The following is a 22,657-nucleotide window of genomic DNA, read 5'->3' on the forward strand; positions in this document are numbered from 1 at the left end:
TTATAAGCAGAACTAGTCATGGCCGTTTTAATGGCACCACCAAAGTTTTATCTAAATTGACTTAGAGAAGCCACAGGCTAATTAAACAAAAATGACTGGGCAGAAATTTGAACTCCATAACTGCCAAAAACGCAAATTTTTCTTAATCTTATTTTATTTTTTCCCTTCCCCTCCTTCTGCTTCTTGTTCTTTTTATGAATATAGTGGATTTGAGTCCAAAAGCCTTGCATTCCAAGATATAAACCTAGGTTCATTCATTTTCCATGGAAGAAAGAGATTACAAAAATGAAACCAATGGAAAAAGGTTATCTGGGAAAGCTTCAGTAATTAGAAAATTTTATAGAAAAAATATGAAAAATATTTTGTTACACAAAATCAACATAGTCTCTCTCTTTATATACATTCACTTCATAAGTATGCATGTACATAATAAACAGTGTGACTTTGCACAAACAAAAATAAAGTTATTCACTTTTGGCAACTCTCATTCACCTCTAAGGTTCCATTCTTTGTGACATAACAGTTATAAGGACTAGCACAGCACAAGGTGCAGAATAATTGCCATTCAACTCTTAACAGTAATAACCAATAACAATCAGTCTCTCAGTTGACACTGCTATTTTAAAGAGTCAGTACACATAAACACGATTTTTAGAAGACTTCTAAAAAGTTTACTTATAATATCTCTTCTTCTGATATCTTATTTTTATGTTTGAATATTTACATTCAAAAACATTTATCTATGCAGTACCAAAAATCATCACGTGAGGCTTTGTGACACTTCACACACTGAATAAATGAAAACTTTTAGAAAAATAAAGATTTTTTTCACTATGAGCAGGATTTTGTCATCTTCCTGGTGCCCACAATGGGTTGCATGCAGCCTTCCCAAAGTGAATAGCAGTGACACAAAACCAGTGGCCTATAGCTACTGTCAGTTCAAACAAGAAGAAATAATAAATACTATGAGTTCACAATTTTTGATCACTGCTGCAAAGTGCAATAACACAACTGCACTTTACAAAGCCACAACTCTGCAGATCAACATTATATGAACTAGAGTTATTACTTCTGCAAAAATATTGACAGAATATTCCACAGATGTGCCATACCACTTAAAAGTTTAATTTTAAAAAATCTGGAATCCCACGTACAGAAGTGTTTTGTATGTAACCACTTCTATGGACAGTATTCAGATAAGAAAATGAAGAGCGAATACTTTTGCCTCAAGGAGGCACAGGTCACGTCTGTGGGAGTAAAGTAGTTTGTGGTGGTTCTGTCGTTTTACTGTCACTTATGTTGATAGACACACTGGCGCTATCTGACACCACCGGTTGTTGCTGCTTCTGTTGGTCTTGTTGCTTCTGCTGCTGTTTCTGTTGTTGTTGTTGTTGTTGTTGTTGCTGCTGCTGCTGCTGCTGCTGCTGCTCCCACGCAGCAGAGGCAGGTGCAGGCAGAGGCTCCACTTTACTTAAACGCTCACTAAGAGCCTTTAGTGCTATTTGCCTGCAAAACATAAAACATCACGAATTTAGTTTCTTAGGACCCCCCTCCCCTCCAAAAAAGTCTCTCTCTCTCTCTCTCTCTCTCTCTCTCTCTCTCTCTCACACACACACACACACACACACACACACACACACACACACACACACACAACTTCACCCCAAGATACACATTTTTTACTAGCGATACTATCATAAATAATTTTTCTAATTGGCAGGGGGGGGGGGGTGGAAAGTTTCACACATTTTTAAATATGCTTCTTCACAAAAATTAAATAAAAAGGAAAAAAAATTATCACCTAATACTGCCGACTAGTATTTTTAAAACTTTCTGATAAGTTTTCAGTACAACAAAATTTATTAACACATAGTATACAAAAATTCTTTGTGAGAAAACACGAGAGTTCAAAAAAGGAAATCACAAAATAATTTATATTTGTTTTGACAAAAGGTACATATGAACTTACATATAAAAATTATTACCAATGGGAATATTTTGAAATTTGGCTAATCATTTCAGTTGCCTGAATTTTGGTACTATTGAGGAAAAGTAGAAATAATATGGAATAGATGACACAGTTGATCAATTTTCACCTTATATAGCTGATGGCAAGCAGTTTCATTTCTATTAGACAGTGAAAAACAGCCTGATTTTGTACCAGTTTGGCACAGTTTGAAAAAGGGAAACAGTATCGATGTTTCATGACTGCTAATGGGTGTCCAATTGACTGGATTTTAAGGGATGTACAGAAATTTAAATAAAGAAATAAAAATACAAGGCTGTATTAAATGCATAATGCAAAAGGCCTCTGAAATGACTTTGTTTGCACCATCCCACACTATAACATTTATTGGTTATGTGAAAATGTAACTTGGATATTTCTTAACATATTTGCCCTAAGATCTGTCATTTACAGGAAACAACCATGATGGCAAAATGTTCAAAATATAATTTCTCAGTTAAACACTGCCTAATTAAAGTTTAAGAACAGATTTGTTCCTTTTGTTTTAGACAGACCATACACTCAGGTATTGCAAGGCAGTGGAAGGTTGTATAGGAGGAGATACGGGCTAGCATAACTGGGACAGTCTACATATTTAAAACAAAATGTGGCAATAACATGATAAATTAATGATATTATCTTTATTATTATTGCAGCTATCCCAAAAGATAAAAACGTTTTTAGACATTTATTTAGACATAACGGATCATAAGAATAAAAACAAGAACATTCTCTGGAGAAGATTCTCAGTGCAAAAGAGCATTCTGAAACAAAGTTCTCAGTTTCATAGGAATAAAAACTATGAAGCATATTCTCTGATCACAGAGTACTATCACACTACCTCCCCTCCTCCTTGATTAAGTTCTCAGGAAAGAGGTTAAAATCTGACGTCTCTGGTTCTCAGTTTGTTTTTGTTTGTGTTCCACAGAGAGAGAGAGAGAGAGAGAGAGAGAGAGAGAGAGAGAGATGCTGAGAAATGTTTATTGCATTATTTCTGTACCGAAATGGAAGATTTATAATTAGCCTTTGTGAATACTGTAAAAGATTATTCTTCTATTATTAACAAATCACAAACTCCAGCCTCAAGGAAGGAAAATGCAGATAGTATAAAGGAAATTCGACACCATTACAGGGCAAATTTTCAGAAAGGAATTTCAGATGAGCAGATAATGAAAAAACTTCACAATATGATTTAACAAAGTGTAAGACATGTAAATAAGATGAGGAACATCGAGATCATTCTAAAAAGGTGAGAACATATGTCTTTGAAATTTTTAGATGGGGATAAATGCAACCTATGATCGCCAAAATACCTGGTAAATACCATTCTCTCTATTTTTTATGTTCTTAACATTTTGAAATTGTGAATTAGTAAAACATCTGTTTTTTTATTCTGTGAAACTGAAACAATTTTTGGAAAAATCTGTCTGATATTAGACCACTTTTCTGTAAAATTATCACAGTGTGGCATGCATAAAATTGGACAAACCTCTCACACATTTTCGTATAAACTGTCTTGCTACATATACTCACTTCAAAAAAGTGAGTCGTGACACACTCCAGGATTACTGCTTTTTAATTTGTTTTAGAAGCTTCTGCCATAGGAGGTTCCACCTGTGCTAGTGTCTCTTCCTCGGGGGCTAGTTCAGAGTTCACCGATTCCAACTGTATTACCTTGAGCACAAGCAATTTTACAACAAATACAAATTGTAATAGAAACTCCCCATATCTACTGGGTCCAGAAATAACAATACCTCATACTCACCCAGTCTGGGGCCTGAGAGAGTGCCAAAATGACAAAGATTAAGCATGGAGACAGATGAGACTATGAATTTTTTTAATGCCGAATGTCCTGAAGAGGAAGCAGCAGAAATTGGTAAGATAAAGATAGACTGAATTTTGTGATGTCACAGTATAACACTGTCTTTTCTTAATCAACAATATTTTTTTTAAATTGAATGTTCATTTACAATCTTCATTTTCCTAATGTCATATCCTCTTAAAGAAATGATTCAGTATAAATTTCCTTTCAGTGAAATAATAAGAGTAACACGTCCCAATCTGAAAAGTTAAAGGTTAAAAAATGTGTGCAATCATTTACTGTAGTATCTGACAAATACCTTCACTACAGCCATGAAACAGTTATTAGGTAAAAGTAAAATAGATTAGAGCGGAGGAAGAAAACCACTAAATTTCATTTTGTGATGTGACAGCAGAACACTACTTTTTATTTTCATCAAAATGGTATTTCATTATAACTGAAGAAGTAAAAATTGTAAAATTACAAAAAAATGCAAGTTAGTTTATTTATAAAATATTAGGAACAAACCCACACATTACAGCTGATATATTACATTTTAACAATTTCCCATCTCCTGTTTGTACTAGGTATACAATATGTCTGCTGGTTCCTCTTCTCCCAATGCTGGAAGATTATAGTCGTTATCACTAGGTGCCTCAAAATCCTCATATCCTATTTGCTTTGCTAGATTGTACAAAATAAAACAGGCTATGATCACACTAGGGTTTTCGTCTGGGCAAGCCTTACTTTGTCTTGCAGAATTCGGAAATATCTTTTCACCTATCCCAAGCACGTTCGATTATCAACCTTTCCTTACAGCAAAGTCAGCTGTATGTCCTCTCATCAGGTATTACAGGATTTCGGAACGTTGTCATTAACCATGGTGCAATGCTATTTCCTTGATCTCCAAAAATTAAAGCACTGCACTGGTTCTCTTATAATATAGAGCATGCATCTGAGTTTCTCCATATCTTAGCATCATGTACAGACACAGGCCATGAAGCATCAAAACTAGTGAAATTTTATTTTAATCACATGTTGTTTGCACATTTACAGAAGAAAAGCCCTTTTGATTAATATATATGTCTCCATGTGCAGCAGGTACAATCGAGGAATCCCAATGCACAACGAAACCGATATCCTGACAGCCACAAACTTTTGCTGTTTCTAGTTCATTTACGTTTCTCAGAAAACAGATCCACAACAGTGCTTTTTCTGGTAACCTGTAGAAAAAACACATGAAAATGTCAGTGACACGACTGCCTGGTACATTCCTAAATCTTCTTCTGCACCAGTAAATAGTGCAAAAATGTTTCCATTTTACATATTTGGGAAAGGGCGCTGCCTCTTCTTTCTTGATTTTCAGTAAGAAAATTATTTGCCAGCCAAATAAGGTTTTCACTGTTAAATTTATATAAACTTCTACTGTTTCTTTCTTCTGTGTTTTTCCATGCTATGTGAATCTTTTTTTTTTACTTTCAAGCATCATACATTCCGCCATTTTCACTAAAAGCACTTGGTAAAACTTAACCACAACAGAACATACTCCACTCAAAGTATGCTACAAAGCTCTCTTCAAAAAAACTGAGAATGTTCCCATCTTGTGAGAAACGTCTCTGGTTTTATTCACACAATATCGGAAAAAGATCTTTGTTTTGAGCAACATCCCCCACCCTTTTATTCATACTGCGAATATTCTTGGATTAAGTATATTCTCCAACTTGCTATAATCATGTGAACCAGATAACATTCTCCGAAATTCCAAGTATGAAGTATATTCTCAGTTTTATGCGTACAACCTAATAAGATTTTACCAGACATATTGGATTAAGAAAATACGTGGGACAGAAAACCACAGGAAGGCCAAGAAAGAAAATAAATCTTCATCACCATGAAATAAATAGGATTAAACATAAATAATTACAATCCTGAACAAATCTATATGCAAACAAATGAAAATAAATAATGTACAGTTAATGAGGAGGGGGAGGGAGACTGAAGGGGGGTGGGAAGTAAATCTCCACCAGCGCACATTGTTTAACTCAATTCACTATTTTGGAGGTATCGAAGAAGATCGTAACATGTACATACAACAACTGATGTACACATTGACATCATTCTTTGGGGGGGGAGGGGGGGGGGGGGGGGGGGGGAGAAACTAATATTATTCAAAAATTCCCTTCCTTCACAAACAAATTTCCATGCCTGCTTAGGATTCAACCATTTTTCCTTATATTTCTTGTTACTGCAACTGTGCTGTTTATTACTGACTGAGATAATACACAACAGTTCTATCCTTGGATTTAGTGAATTTCTAGGGGGTAGGACTTTCATAATTTATAACATTTACCTGCGTCTTTCCATATCCTGTGGGTCAATGCCAGGCAAGCTAATAGTAATACCTGCAGGAGCAGACATATCATACCGCCGTACCATTCGCCTGCATATTCCCATACGCACAAGAAATCCATGCACAGTGTTGCTCAGAACTGCAATGGGTGGTTGCAGTACATTTGGGAAGAAACTGCAAAAACAGATACAAAGCATTAAACACAATCATTAGATATACAGGGTGATTCACGAAAGTATGCAAATATTTTAATATGTTATTCCACAAGAAAAACTAAAGAAAATAGTTGATATAAACATTGGTCTGCAAATGTTTCATTACAGAGTTACTGCTAATAAAAGATTTTGCCTGAAATTTAGCAACTTCGCTAATATGAAGCCATTGCAAAACTGTACAAGGTTAAAGTAAAGTACAATTTCCATTTATTTTGTTGTTATTGGTCTGCTGAATCTAAAAAAAACATATCCCAAATGTGTATCTGCAGTAGTTTTCCAGAACATCCAGAGAAGCAAAGATTATTATACAAATAAATTTGTGTATTTTCCATTAAGAATGGAGAAACATTTATGTCATTGTTGGCAACTGTTAGTGAGTTGTTTCAGTCATTTCCTAACCTTGAAACGAGTTAGTTTTGTTTACGAGGGCAAAGTTAATACACATGAGGCATTACCTGCTCGCATTATGAATGCAATAGACAAAATTAAGAACACCCCTGTGAAACAGAAAAGAGCAACATAATCTGTTCATACACGTGCAGGTAAATGCATTGAACTTGGTGGAGACATTTTTGAAGATTTATTGTGAACATATTGTGAAATTGTACATACACTGTACAACTTCCTTAATACTGAGCTTTGTTTTTTCCGGTTTAACATAAATTCACGTGTGCTATGGTATTAATAAAAGCAGATTATCTGACACATTCAAACAGTTTCTGTTAACATTATTAGCATCATTTTTCCAAAATTAAATTCTCTACAACTTCTGTTGAAAACTTTATGCAATTGTTTGGAATTTAGAAAAAATTGGGCCAAGTAGTTAATAAACTAAAAATTTTATGAAATTACATCTTTGCTTCTCTGGATGTTCTGGAAAGCTACTGCAGATACACATCCGGGATTCACATCTGGGACATGTTTTATTAGATTCACCACATCAATAACAACAAAATAAATGGAAATCATGCTTTACTTTAATCTCTTATAGTTTTGTGATGGCTTCATATTAGCGAAGTTGCTAAATATCATGCAAAATCTTTTATTAACCATAACTCCGTAACTAAACATTTGCAGATCTGTGTTTATATGAACTTTTCTCTTTAGTTTTGCTTGTAGAATCACATATTAAATTATTTGCATATCTTTGTGAAACACCCTGTATGTATTTCCACTACATGGGTAACAATAAATAGTACCAGTACTGTCATAAGTTAGTAACTTTTTGGAGAAATAAAGTTTTAATTGCACATCTATGGCAAACTGGAATCACATGGAGGCCACTGTTAGTAAAATCTGGGGAATTTAGATACAAAGAGATATGCATTAAGTTCAATATTCCACTGCAGTACAATAAATGCCACTGGCACACAACACTGGTGTTTTAGGAATCACAAAAAAACAAAACAAGTTAGAAATTATAACATGAACTGAATAGACAAAGCAATGAGTAGATACAATTCAGCTAATGTACAGGGCGTCCCAGGAGGAATGGAATTCAACTAATATACATGGTGTCCCACAAGGAATGGTCAATATTCAGTGATATATCAAGAATGCTTATTTGAAGCAAAAAACTTCAAAACTTCATACGGATATATGCCCTACTCTGAATGGTTTTCAAGAAAGAGCCCACATATTCCGTACATTTGTTTTTGGCTAGTGTTATGCACATGTATGTCTCACGCACTCAGCCTCTATGATCTTTCCTTCTAGCCCATCCTAAATTTGTTTGTTGGACGTCTTGAGACCATGTCTTTGGCCACACGAACTGCAATGTACGTCCAGCATGACGAAGCCCCTCCAAATTTTACCTGACGTGTGAGGGAACATCTCAACCGCACTTACAATTATTGCTGGAATTGTAGTGGTAGTACAATTAACTGCTCACAAAGATTGCCATACCTTATGCCATTAGATTTTTGTTTATGGGGTTGGATGAAGTCAGATTGTGAGCTGTACAACAACTGTAATGTGAAATATATGATGATCCTTAGAGGTGAATGCCTTTAAAATTCATATTTTTCAAATGTCACTTTGCATAATACATGTTGTAAAGTTTATTAATTGTTGTACATGTGTGAACTTACATTCAATAATACAGAAAATAAATAAAAATGTACATTAAATGTGTTCTATCTCAGAAACCACTCAAAATAGGGTGTATGTAAATGTGTTCTATCACTTAAACCACTCAGAATAGAGTGTATGTCCACATGAAGTTTTTTGCTTCAAATGATTGTTCCAGTCATATCCCTCAATACGACCATTTCTCATGAGACACCCTGTATAGCACTCATCTGATAAACCCCTACTCATCACAACAGTAGGAAGTAAATGCAAGATCTGGTAAGAGCATGAGAGTAGGGATGTCAGACACTACGAGCAATAAGTAAGGTCTGTATACGTTGCAGATGTCAGTTCAGCATGTCACAATCTCAACTTACTGCAATTAGTCCTACTTACTGAAAAATTTAAGCCTGCATGAAGTGTTCTGTGAGAACACGTGGTAATATATTGCTACTAGTGACTAACAAAAAAACAATACATAAGCTGGCATAAAACATTTTAACTAGAACTGAAGGACATTTTACATACTTGAAACTGTGACAGTGGCCAAACTGATCAGTGTCAGAGATATTTTAAGAAATTATTAATTGCAACAAAAAAACTGTTTGTGAAAATAACACACAAACTGAAACTCAACATTTTTCATTACTAATTATCATTTTTATTTGTGACTGGATTCTTTATGGTATAAGGAGTCACGTCTGTCAGTTGTCTTGTTCCTGAATTTTGGCACATTGCTCTGCTGTCAATGTTTTTACTCGCTGTTCAGATGCTGCAGAAACTGCTTAAGGCAGATAATGTTCCTTTAGCTGACCCTTACAGAATTTGTGCATTTATTATGGAAAAATTAAATGCATGGTACAACATTTGTAGATCTACTGACCAATCCAACAAAGCTGCTTTACCATATATTCTCTAGCTATCTAGTCCAGTGTATCCATTCCATATTTCATTTTATTGTAATATTTAAAGGCTTTTGGAAAACACTGAGAACAAGAACATTTTTATATTTCTTGCCTTAATAACCAGACAAGGCTGTATTTCCATGTGTCATAATACTAGTTTCATACAATGGTGCTTTTGATATTATTCTCTTTTCTTGGATTGTTCACTGTACCCAGTTGGCTTAACCCCTGCTCTTAAATATTCTGGTCATCAGATGTAATGATTTGGAAAAATATTATTTGTGGTTACATTCCTTCCGAATCTAATGCACCATAAGTTCTGTGACACGTTATTCAAAAAGGGCTTTTTTCTCTGACTGATGTTCATTCTTTCCCAGCTGCATGTATATTAAATGTGCGCATTCACCGCTAACAGAATTTAAATGTCAAATTTATCTCATGTTGTTGGAAAAGAACTGTTCATAAAGTGTGATGTTTTGACCCACCTGGTAAAGTGGGGAACAATCTTCAACAAACCGATTACAAACTTCTGATACAAGAAAATTGTCTGATACTAAAGTCAAAAAATTTCATATTCTCTTTAAATCTGTCTCTTGATGTTTTGCAAAAGAAATGTGATCCCAAGTTTTCTGACCAATTCCCATGGGCCAAGAAAGCCTCCGGCATACAAAACTGCAATTTATGCTTCTAGCTCACAAAGAGAAACATACTATTTGTTGTTTCCAAGTTGTCTATGACATCCTGTCTCTACACACATTTTTAAACGTTTTAGCATTACGTCACCTACAAACTATCAGCAGTGTAAAGTTTGATGTTTCTCTCCACAAGTGATGTTTGTCCTTCAGACTGGTGTAAAACATTTCTTTTATAGTCTTACAGTTGCATTCAAGACAATACGAACCTCCAACTCCGTCCTGTCTTTTCTGAATGGCACATAAAGCTGGTGAAGGTAACTGAAACCTCTCTCGCCTTCCTTGTCTCCCTCTGCTGGTTAGAATATCTTCTCTTTCTGAATGATATGCTGGTTTTAACGATAATGTTTGTCTTGTTGCAGTAACATTCATTGGTGTAATTTCTCCAGACACCTTGGAACAAGGCAGGTGAATGTTTCACTCCACCAACCCCCTCCCCCCCTTTTATGACGTGCACAGAACAAAAATCTTGGAAATTAACTCAAGGCTTTATTATCCATGCCCTTACTTTTGTTAACTGGAACTAACAAGTGTAATCAATTTCCCTAGAACCTGTGCTAATTACAAATATCAGTAATATAAAAATTTGTTATCATTTTCACATGTAAACATGTACCTGATAGCCAACTTTCTGATAATTTAGATGAAAAAGCCATGTAAAGGACAGCAGCATTTATACAGCTAATGTTGAAAATATGTTAGCAACTTCTAGTCTTATTTAGTTTCAGAGTAATTAGCATTCATACCTAAAACATTGTTGCTGAAATAGAACATTGTATTTTGGCAAACTAGGCAGCATAATTCAATAGTAAATACTGTTTTGGGCGAATTTAGACTTTCTCTGTGAATCTCGATGATGATGTCTTCTCAGGTTATCAGTCAAGTCAAGGCATCATTCAGCAGCAACATTTCAAGAAGTTTCCTACTTCTTATCTTCAAGTGAAGTCTTCACAGATTATCAGCCGGGTCAAGGCATGTTCTGCAGCAACGTTTGAACAAGTTTCATACTTGTTATCTTCAGGTGAAGTCACTTTGCCTGAAGACGACAAATGGGAAACTCGTTGAAACATTGCCGCAGAACAACGCCTTGACTTGGCTGATAATCCAAGAAGACTTCATCAATTAGTGTTTTATCTAAAGGTTCACATTCAGAAGAATCTTTCTCCACTGTTCAATTCGAGAACATAAATATTTAATTAAAATATGTAAAAAGCCAGTGAACAACAATAGATAAATGTAGTTCTAATTATTATGATTTTATAAAAGAGAGGCTGTTGGAGGCCTTTTTAGTCAGTATGCAGAAGGTCATGAAATTTGCAAGACCTACGTCTACCTTTAAGGGAAAATGTATTGCAGACAAGTTAGCACAAACTGCAAAGACTACTGTGTATTAAGTTTTATCTAAATTTCACATCCAGATCATTCTGCAATTTAGTGATTGTTTTCAATGAATTACTGGACAGGGAGCATGTAATTATTATTATGGACTGTGCTAGACTTCAACAATGCTCCACCTGATAACAAGATCAGAATATGAACAGTGTTATCTCAAATAGTTGCTTACTGTTTGCATTGTTCATTGTATTAATTTGACCGCTAGATTTTAAGGACAGCCATTTGAGAACTTTATTCAATGACTGGGTTAAAAATTTGTTTGCCACACATGAACTTTTGTGTCACTTCAGTGTTCGGTTACTGCACTCGAACAATCACATTATAGGACACCAACTGAGTGTGGTATGTGGCTAACCAATTATCTGTGCATCATAATAATTACTGACAAACCATAGGTTATTCAACATCAGAGTGCAGTTAAAGTGTGTGAACCGTAAACCTGAGGTAAACCATACCATTTGAAATAGCTTACTTCTGGCAATTTTCAGCCAGATTTGACTGAGGCAAAGCCAATGGAGGCAGGTTAGCACATGTAAATAAGTTTATACTTCAACATCACAACTATATTCATTTGATTCAGTACTGGTTGGTACATAACAGTGGTTTCCAATCTTTCTGAGAACACCCTTAGTGCAATCAGATTTCAGATAGCAATCTCCCTGCCCCCCCCCCCCCCTTCTTCCATCGCCTAACTAAACTTTAAAATGAAAAAGAATTTTCTTTGAATGCTTATTTTTTAAATGACGAAAGATATATGATATTTCATTCAGATGTTTCATTAAATCATGAACTAATGAATCAATGAGACAACTGGTTCTGTTTGTTTTTAACATATTCTTCTCAGAAAAAGGAAATTAGCTATCCCCCCCCCCTTCTTCCATCGCCTAACTAAACTTTAAAATGAAAAAGAATTTTCTTTGAATGCTTATTTTTTAAATGACGAAAGATATATGATATTTCATTCAGATGTTTCATTAAATCATGAACTAATGAATCAATGAGACAACTGGTTCTGTTTGTTTTTAACATATTCTTCTCAGAAAAAGGAAATTAGCTATCCATATTGAGGGTAGCCAGTTGTTACACAGCATGTTTCCTCTGCATCACTCCTCTCCCCAGCAACCCACAGTCTGCAACTCCATTTAAAATCAACCAAATTAAAAAGGAAACTTAGGCCTATTGTTTGTTAATTACTAGATTGCTGGACTACTTACTTCGGACTGGCAAAAACTGGAAGACTTCAGGCTATCAATAGTCCTACAGGGAAAAGGTGATATGACAGAATGCTCACAGTATCAACCAATTTGACTACTCTGTCAAACCATGAAGATCTTTGAGTGGCTTATAGACACCAGGCTCCGCGCAACTGTTTCTATCACCCCGAATCAATGTGGGTTTATCAAAGGAAGTAGAACCAATGGTGCCATTCATGCTGCTCAGTTATTTATTGAGAAACGCTTTGAAAAGAACAAGGATATTCATATGTCATTCCTAGATCTGGAAAAGGCCTCTGAAATGTTCCACATCAGCTTATTTGGCATGCATTACGATCTCACAAGCTTACATCCGATGGGTACAACTGCTATATCGAAATGTCTCCAGCAATGTCCAATGTGCTGTGGGAACATCATCCCCTTTTACTATCAATGTCAGAGTACATCCAGGTTCACCACTGCCTCATCTACTGTTCATCCTCCATATGGACACTGTGACATACGACCTACAGTCATCCCACCCTTGGTCACTTCTATATGCTGACGATGTTTTACTGGCAAGCAAACACAGTGAAGACCTCCAGGAACTCACAGTAATAGAATCAATGAGTAGGTAAATTTGTCCTGCAACTGAATACCAAGAAGGCAGAACACATGGAGTGTGGTATTCAAACCACTGGGGACCATCAAAGTTGGGGGAGGAGATCTGAAGAACGTAGAGCAATTCAAATATCTTGGCTTACTCATATGCAGTGATGGCGAAAGTCTACTGGATGTCCATGGCCATGTTAACACAGGGTGGAAGATATGATGCCAGGTGACCAGTGTCTTGTGTGATCACCACATGCCCTTATGTCTTAAGTCTAAGGTTTATAGGACTGTAGTATGCCTAGTTGCACTTTATGGGTCGGAGTGTTGGCCAATGATGACAAAGCACGAGCAGGCTCTCCACATGATGGAAATGTGCATGCTTCAATGGTCCTTTATGCTTAACAGTTTTGTCCATGCAACAAACGTCGATGCTCGATGGTGACTTGGACTTGCACCCATCTCACACAAACTACAGGAAAGCAGGTTAAGATGGCATGGACACATCAAGCATAGTAAAACAGACTTGATGGCAATAACAGCTATGCACCTGGACACAAATGGCCGACGACCTCGTGGCAGACCCAAAACATGATGTGTGGACCACATCAAGAAGGATACAGGATTAATCAATGACACCTATGAAGATGCCATTGACAGACCCAAATGGAGCCAAATGTGTCAACAAGTAGACTCTGCTAACATTGGATAAACACTAAGAGGAAGAGTGTAGGAACTACAGCAGTGAGCAGCCATTATATAGTTACTGTTGTGGTGTGCTGTCAATTAGTTCTTTTATTGTTCCAAAGTGAATAATGAAGGAATTTCTGATCTACTGCGGGAACTACCTATAACCTGGAGGTCATTTTTATGAGATATTTAAGCATACATCATATGTAATGTATATGTCTCAACTTTTCTGTCATAGAGGCATGGTACAAAGTATGTATGTAGTGGGTGGACTATGTGAGCAAGATGATTATCATGAATTCACATCACAAGCTGTAGCCTCTATCACATTGTGCCACACATTAACAGTAGTGTTCAAATAAAAAATGTAATCACTGAACAACAGAAAATCCATGCAGGAATATCAACAATGCAGGAAAAAGTAGATTGCTACTTACTGTAAATAAGACATGTTCAGCTGCAGACAGCACAATTAAAAGAGACTTACACCAAGCTTTCGGCCACTGCTTTCATCAGCAAAAGACACACACACACACACACACACACACACACACACACACACACACACACACCATTCATACACACATGTACACACACCTCACACACACAACTGACTGCCAACTGTTGGTGGTCGTGTGTGTGTGGTTTTTGCCCCCCCCCCCCCCCCCCCCCCTCACATCGTTTGCTGACGAAGGCTGTGGCCAAAAGCTTTGTGTAAGTGTCTATTGTGCCTATCTGCAATTTAACATGTCTTCTTTATGATAAATGTAATTATTGGTAAATTATGCATTACACAACAGTGATATAGTAAAGATCTTTAGTTTCTTGACTGAAATACAACTGAACCCTTTTGTTTTTACTCCTCTGAAAATGGCAATGAAGCATTGTACCCCTCAAGGAATAATTAGCTCCAGGTTGGAAACCACTGGTATACAATCATCCATTTGTTTTTTAATTTAACTACCTTTTAACACTTACTCTGACACCCACTGTAGATCTTCCAAATATTACATTACCTGCTAGTGTAACAACTTATGGGGCCCTGTTCAATATTTGCATCATGGTTTATCAACAACAAAGCACTTTAGGTATAGTGTCATTCGATATCAAGTGGATGAGTTTTAGGAATCATCCCTACCTGAACATCTCCAATTTTAAATAAATTTTGCAAAAATGTTCCCAGTTGAAAAAAATTAAGCCCCACAAAATCTGAGGTCAAGATATGAAAGTTTCAAGGTTCCAGGAGGCTTTCAGTTGATGGATGTATAATGTCATGCTAGCTCTACAACACTTTTGGCCAAATTTAAGAAGGCTTAAAATTGAAACTAATACTACTAACACAGTGGAAATATTTGGATCACAAACACAACTTTTTATGCTCTTGACGCTCTTAAAGAGTGACCTGGAGACACTGGAAGGTCTCAGACTGATTATATAATAGTAACCAAATTTCATATTGGGTCAATCCATATGAAGTGGTTCAGTGATGGTTGTTTGACCATTTTTAAATATTTTAATTTTTTTTATATGTGATGGCCCTATATTTGAGAAGTTCAAAACAGTTTTTAAAAATAATTTATCTTGAACCTTTACTGGATGGTGGCCATTTTTATTTGTAGGCACGTGGCGATTTTTCAGTCTGGAGACATCAGCAAAAATTGGAATATCTCTGCATTGGGTTAAGTAAAAACATTGCAATTGACATGATTGTTTTTAGAAAAATGTCCTCTACAACATTGTCTTTTACACAAAATACCCTAAATTCAAAAATAACCAGTCAAAATGACCTCCAAAGATTGGTATCCACATTTTCAAAAATCCACTTTTCCGGCCCAAAAATAACAAACAAGGAGCGATATGAGAGTCTATTTTTTTTCATATAGTTAGATATCATGCACTACTAGTCTCATATAGAGCAAGAACACTTACAAATGTTTCCTTAATTTTTTACGAATTTTTGAAATTTGAAAATTTTCATTTTTTGTAAAGCTTGGGGTTAGTTATCTCAAGTGGGACTGAATATAAAAATATTATTTTTGCACAGTTTGTACACCTATATGATGGGAGCAAACTGTAAATATTTCAACATTGATATATGAGTGTGAACAAAGATCTGAATTTTTGAAAAATGAGGAGATAATTCACATTACTCTACAACTGATCTTATGGCTGTTGCCTATCTAAATGGTGTATTATTTCATTGTAATAAAATTTAATTGTGACATATATTTAGTTAACACTATCACCCAATTTTCATTTAGTTTACTTATTTTTAATAATGCAATATTAAACAATAGGGACTTTCGCTTTTGTTCTATGTTAATAAAAATGCCCATTTGTGTTTAGGTTTATTGTCAATAAAGAAGTACATTATTGCTGGGTGTGGCATTGATGTAGTCAGTCTGTTCTGAGTCTGTTAGAGTGGATGTACATACTTCATCGAGAGTGTAGAATGTGTTATGTGCTTTGTTCTGTGTATAATTTGTAATTAATTTTGAGAGATTAAATGGAATGCAATAACATGGATGAACAGTGCTCTGATGGACAGATAGTGAGTGAAGTGTATCATAAAACAGTTTATGGTTCAGTTTCAAAAAAGTTGAAAAATTTCAATGACTTTGAAGAAGTTAGACAAACTTTGTTTAAATTTCAAGCAAGTTCTTTTGTAATATCAGTGTGTGAGTATGGTGAGAAAAAATATATTCTGAAGTACAATCACATTTTTGGAAGAAAGTGCTGTGATCCACTTTCCCAAGTTCATAAAAAACCTATTACTAAAGAATTGAGGGAAATAAAACTTGAACATCTGTCCTTGTTATGTGAAACTACTTCCCAAGTGAAATGTAATGTGATTCCTGGAAATTCCCTGTGCCCAAATTGTTACTCAAAAATATTTGTTGTGGATCCAGAACCAGAATCATGTAACCTTGTTCCTAATGTGGAAGCAGTTAGCATACTGAATTTTGCTTGTTCTAAGTTAGATGTATCTCCTACTTCAAAAATAATAAAATTAAGTAACAGAAAAAGAAAAGCACCTATTGAAAATAAGGTACAACAAATTTCAGCCAAAATTACAAAAGATGTGGAGTCATGCTTTAATAATACAGATACCAACATTATTTCTAAAGAAGAAGAAAACCTACCACAAGCATCATCTGACACTGAATACTTGAGCTTAATAGAGAAATTAAAAATTAAATGTTCAGTGACATCTAAAGAGGAAAAAGTTAAAATTTTAAGTTTCCTCCCTGACCCATGGTCAAGAGAAAAAAAAATAGTTCATGAATTCAACTTTTCTCATCATTTGGTTAAACTAACCCGAAAATTAGTGGAAGAGCAAGGCATTCTTCCAGTTTTAGGAAAGAAGAAATGAGTAGGTATAAGTGAAGAAACAATTAAAAAGCTCCAGCAGTTTTTTTAAAGATGATGAAAACAGTAGAATGTGCCCAGGTTGCAAAGATAGCAAAAGAGTTGTTATAAATAAAGTAACAAAGCAGAAATGACTAGTGCTGTAAAGCTTAAATGAACTTCATGTAGCTTTCAAAAATTCTCATCCTGAATGCAAAATAGGAAGGTCATAATTTTGTGACCTCTGCCCTAAGTGATGTATTTTGGCTGGATCCTCATGGACACACTCCGTGTGTGTTTGTTTATATCATCAAAATGTCATAATGATGACTGTGGGTGCAAAACTCAATGATCTTAACTACAAAGAGTTACTAGAGTCAATGGGTCTGTGACACTAACAGTTATGACTGCATAATGAGTTTGTGTAATAAATGCCCTGGTAAGAAAACCATTATCGAACTGTTTCACGAATATGGTGAGGAAATGCCAGACAACAGTGGTTGAATCTCAGGAAGAGTACTTGGAATCTTTAATTGATAACTTACAAAAGCTCAGAAGTCACCACTATGTTCCTAAAATCCAAAGTAAGTTTTTGAAGGGCAAAATAGCACAACTTCATGAAACTGAATGCATAGTGCTAGCTGATTTTGCAGAAAATTTTACGTTTGTAATTCAGGATGCAACACAAGGATACCACTGGGTCAACAACCATGCAACAGTGCATCCATTTATTATCACTTTAAAAATGAGAAAGATGAAGTTTGCAGTTCTTCAATTTGCATTCTAAGTGACTACTTGGAGCACAACACTTTGGCTGTACATGTGTTTCAAAAATATATAATAAATTACATAAACAAACATTTTCCCACAGTTGAGATGCTGATATACTTTTCAGATGGAAGTGGTAGTCAGTATAAGAACAAAAATAATTTTTCAAATCTATGCAAGCACAAAGTAGACTTTGGGTTGGAGGCTGAATGGCACTTTTTTGCATCTTGCCATGGTAAAAATGCATGTGATGGGGTAGGAGGTACAACAAAACGTGAAGTAAGTTAAGCCAGCCTATAAAGACCAACCACAGACCAAATTCTAACAGTACAGGACATGTATGTCTTTTGCAAGGAACAACACTTCAAACCACATTTGAAAACTGTATAGCAATAGAAGGAACAAGGCATTTCCACAAATTCCTGGGCATTGCAGAAAACTTAGTTCGATGCTATGAAACATCAGAAATCGAAATTTATGAGGATCATTGTGTCAGTAAAATTACATCTCTGTCTTTAACAATGAATGGTATAGTGGTGTGTGTGTGTTTATGATGAACAGTGGTGGCCTGCAGAGGCTGAAAGAATAAGTTTGGAAAACAATGATGTTTTTGTGCATTTTTACCACCCTGCTGGCCCAGGAACTTAATCCAAGCACTCGACTAGTGACAAAGTTTGGATACCAATGAAAAATGTTTTAAAGAAACTTTCAGTGCTTGAACTTACCACAGCAACTGGAGGGGGGGGGGGGGGGGTCTTATTCCATAACACAGAAGCTGTTTGAAGAAATAAATGTTCTTAACATTCACCAACAGGTTTAGGAACAGTCGCATCTTGAAGGATGTTAATTGAGAATATCTATTTTAAGTATGTCAAAATATAAATGTTAATTTCAGTGATGTTTCCACTTTTGTATATAATTCAGTACCTTACTTCAATAATAATTGATTATATCCCATCGATACCACACATGAATAGTCAACAGCAAAAATAATATTTTTATATTCAGTCTCACTTGAGATAACTAACCCCAAGATTTACAAAAAATGAAAATTTTCAAATTTCAAAAATTCATGAAAAATTAAGGAAACATTTGTAAGTGTTCTTGCTCTATATGAGGCTAGTAGTGTATGATATCTAACTATAAGGAAAAAAAACACTCTCATAAATCACTCCTTGTTTATTATTTTTGGGCCTAAAAAGTGGATTTTTGAAAATTTGGATACCAAACTTTGGAGGTCATTTTGACTGGTTATTTTTGAATTTAGGATATTTTGTGTAAGAGACAATGTTGGAGAGGACATTTTTCTAAAAACAATCATGTCAATTGCAATGTTGTAATTTAACCCAGTGCAGAGATGTTCTTATTTTTGCTAACGTCTACATTGTCGTGCACTTACAAACGAAAATGGCCGCCATTCAGTACAGGTGAAAGGTAAGTTTTTTTAAAAAAATCTGTTTTGAACTTCTCAATTATAGGGTAATCACATATAAAAAAATTAAAATATTTAAAAATGGTCAAGCAACCAACTTAATTTGTATTGGACCACTTCATTTGGATTGACCCTATTTTAAGACATTACCAGGGGCTGACAGGGACTCTGACCACAAATTATTGGTTATGAACAGCAAATTAAAATTGAAGAAATTGCTAAAAGGTAGAAAATTAAGGAGACAGGACATGGATTAGTTAAAACAACCAAAGACTGTTGAGAACTTCAGGGGGGGGGGGAGTGTTAGGCAATGACTGACTGGAATGTAAGGAAAGAATACAGTAAAAGACAAATGGATGGCTCTCAAAGACAAATAATGAAGGCAGCAGAGGATCAAATAGATAAAAATACAAAGTCTAGTTAGAAAGCCTTGGCTAACACAGGAGACACTGAATTTAATTGTGAAAGGATAAAATATAAAAATGTAGCAAATGAAGAAGGCAAAAGGGAATACAAACACCTAAAAAATGAGTGTGACAGGAACTGCAAAATGGCTAAGCACGGATGGCTAGAGGACAAATGTAAGGATTTAAAGGCATATATCACTAGGGAAAGTTATATATCGCCTACAGGAAAATTACAGAGGCCTAGAGAAAAGAGAAGCAGCTGTCTGAATATCAAGAGGTCAGTTGGAAAACTAGACCTACACAAAGAAGGGAAAACTGAAAGGAGTATATAGTGTATCTATACAAGAGAGATGAACTTAAAGGCAATATTATAGAATGAAAGAAGACACAAATGAAAATGAGATGGGAGATATACTGCGAGAAGAATTTGACACAGCACTGAAAGACCAAAGTTGAAACAAAGCCCCTGTATTAGACAACATTCTGTCAGAATACTGATAGTCTTGGGATAGCAAGCCACGACAAAACTCTTTCATCTAACGAGCAAGATGTATGAGACAGGTGAAATAACCTCAGACTTCAAGAATAATATAATAATTTCAATCCCAAAGAAAGCAGCTGTTGACAGGTGTTAAAATTACCGAGCTATCAGTTTAATATTTATGGTTGCAAAATACTAAAATGAATTCTTTACAGACGAATGGAAAAACTGTTGGAAGACAATCTCGGTGAAGATCAGTATGGATTCTATAGAAATGTTGGAATACCAGAGGCAACTGACCCTATGACTTATCTTAGAAGATAGGTCAAGGAAAGGCAAACCTATGTTTATAGCATTCGTAAACTTACAGCAAGCTTTTGGCGATGTTGACTGGGATACTCTCTTTAAAATTCTGAAGGTAGTAGGGGTAAAATACAGGGAGCAAAAGGCCATTTAAAACCTGTACAGAAACCAGACAGCCACTGTAAGAATCAAGGGGCATGAAAGGGAAGCAGTGATTGAGACGGGGGTTGGGACAAGTTTGTAGACTATCCCCGATGTTATTCAATTTGTGCACTGAGCAAGCAGTAAAGAAAACCAATGAAAAATTTGGAGTAGGGATTTAAGTGCAGGGAGATGAAATAAAAACTTTGAGGTTTGTCAATGACATTGTAATTCTGTCAGAGACAGCAAATGACATGGTGGAGCAGCTGAACAGAATGGGCACTGTCTTGAAGGCAGAATACAGGACAAACATCAACAAATGCAAAACAAAGATAATGGAATGTAGTCTAGTTAACTCAGGTGGTGCTGAGAGAATTAGATTAGGAAATGAGACACTTAAAGTAGTATATGAGGTTTGCTATTTGCGTGGCAAAATAACTGATGATGGCCAAAGTAGGGAGGACAAAAAATATAGACTGGCAATGACAAGGAAAGCATTCCTGAAGAAGAGAAATTTGTTAACAACGAAATTAAATTTAAGTTTTAGGAAGTCTTTTCCGAAAGTATTTGAATGGAATGTAGCCATATATGGAAGTGAAACATGGATGATAAACAGTTTCGATAAGAAGAGATAGAAACTTTTGAAATATGGTGCTACAGAAGAATGCTGAGGATTAGATGGGTAGATCATCTAAGTAATGAAGAGGTACTGAACACAATTGGGTAGAGAAAAGAAACTTGTGACATAACCTGATTAGAAGACAGGATCAGTTGGTAGGACACATTCTGGGACATCAAGGGATCACCAATTTGTCAGTTTGTGTGCATACGTGTGTGTGTGTGTGGGGGGGGGGGGGGGGGGGGAGGGGGGGAATCAGAGAGGGAGTCCAAGAGATGAATAGAGTATGCAGAAACAGAAGATTGTAAGTTGCAATAATTATTAACAGATGATGAGGCTCACACAGGATAGAGTAGCATGGAGAGCTCCATCAAACTAGTCTTCAGACTGAATACCATAACAACATATTTAAAATTTAAGGCTTTGTAATTAACCATTTTCGTACAACATGATGTCGGAGTTGCAGAAAATGTAAATCACAGAAATTTTTCAGTCATGTTTTGCCTATGACAATTTTTGAATTGATGAAGTATACAAAGTGCTCTTTAGTACCTTCACAGTTACTTGTTAGCCATTCTACTGAGCTACAACAGTTATCTGTGAGTATTTTGGAAGTAATTATTATGTAAACATATCAAAATTTTTGAACCACATTTGTGTAATACCCTGATGATGTATTGCTACATATTATCACATCCTATTTTCTTTATTCTTATTTCATTTGAAAGAGCAGGTGGTTTTGTACTAGAATTGGCTTAGTTTTTACAGGATATCCTCTGAATAAGGTTTAAAAGATGAGTTTAAAACAGTTGTCAAACATTTGTTAACTGTTACTATATTTAATGTTTAATAAATTTGTGTTATTATTAAGTGCTGAAATTTAGTATATTTGCCAACATTTTTGTATCTATATCTGAACATATTCAAGAAATTACAATAATTGAAATCCACAATGGAATTAACTCAAATTGGAGAAATGGCTGCCACTCGCTCATTTACGATCGTATAAATGAACACCATCAAGTACTAGACACACATCCACGCATACGCGTTTTGAAAACACAGCATGTTCATTAAAGTAATAATTGCTGGTGGCAGCTACCAAAAATCACAACATAATATGCATTTGCCATAATGTCTGGAAACAGCTGTATGCGGATGTGTGTAGTACCTAGAAAAGTACATTTGTACCTTCACCTATAGGTAAGTGGTAGCCTGTCCTTTATGAAATAT

The 22,657-nt window shown here is 35.5% G+C and overlaps 1 protein-coding gene across 1 annotated transcript in view; it reads right to left on the reverse strand.

The window, feature by feature from the left end:
• Positions 1-347: 347 nt before the first annotated feature.
• The window catches only part of LOC126457785 (transmembrane protein 115), a 46,615-nt gene continuing 24,305 nt past the window's right edge, over positions 348-22,657 (reverse strand). The window contains exons 2-3 of the mRNA XM_050094369.1: positions 6,157-6,330; positions 348-1,506 (exon numbers count right to left, since the gene is read on the reverse strand). Coding sequence (XP_049950326.1) covers positions 1,242-1,506; positions 6,157-6,330 — 439 coding nt within the window. The 3' untranslated portion in view covers positions 348-1,241. The remainder of the gene's footprint in view (positions 1,507-6,156; positions 6,331-22,657) is intronic.

This window comes from Schistocerca serialis, chromosome 2, assembly GCF_023864345.2.
Source record: "Schistocerca serialis cubense isolate TAMUIC-IGC-003099 chromosome 2, iqSchSeri2.2, whole genome shotgun sequence".
Classification (NCBI taxonomy): Eukaryota; Metazoa; Arthropoda; class Insecta; order Orthoptera; family Acrididae; genus Schistocerca; species Schistocerca serialis.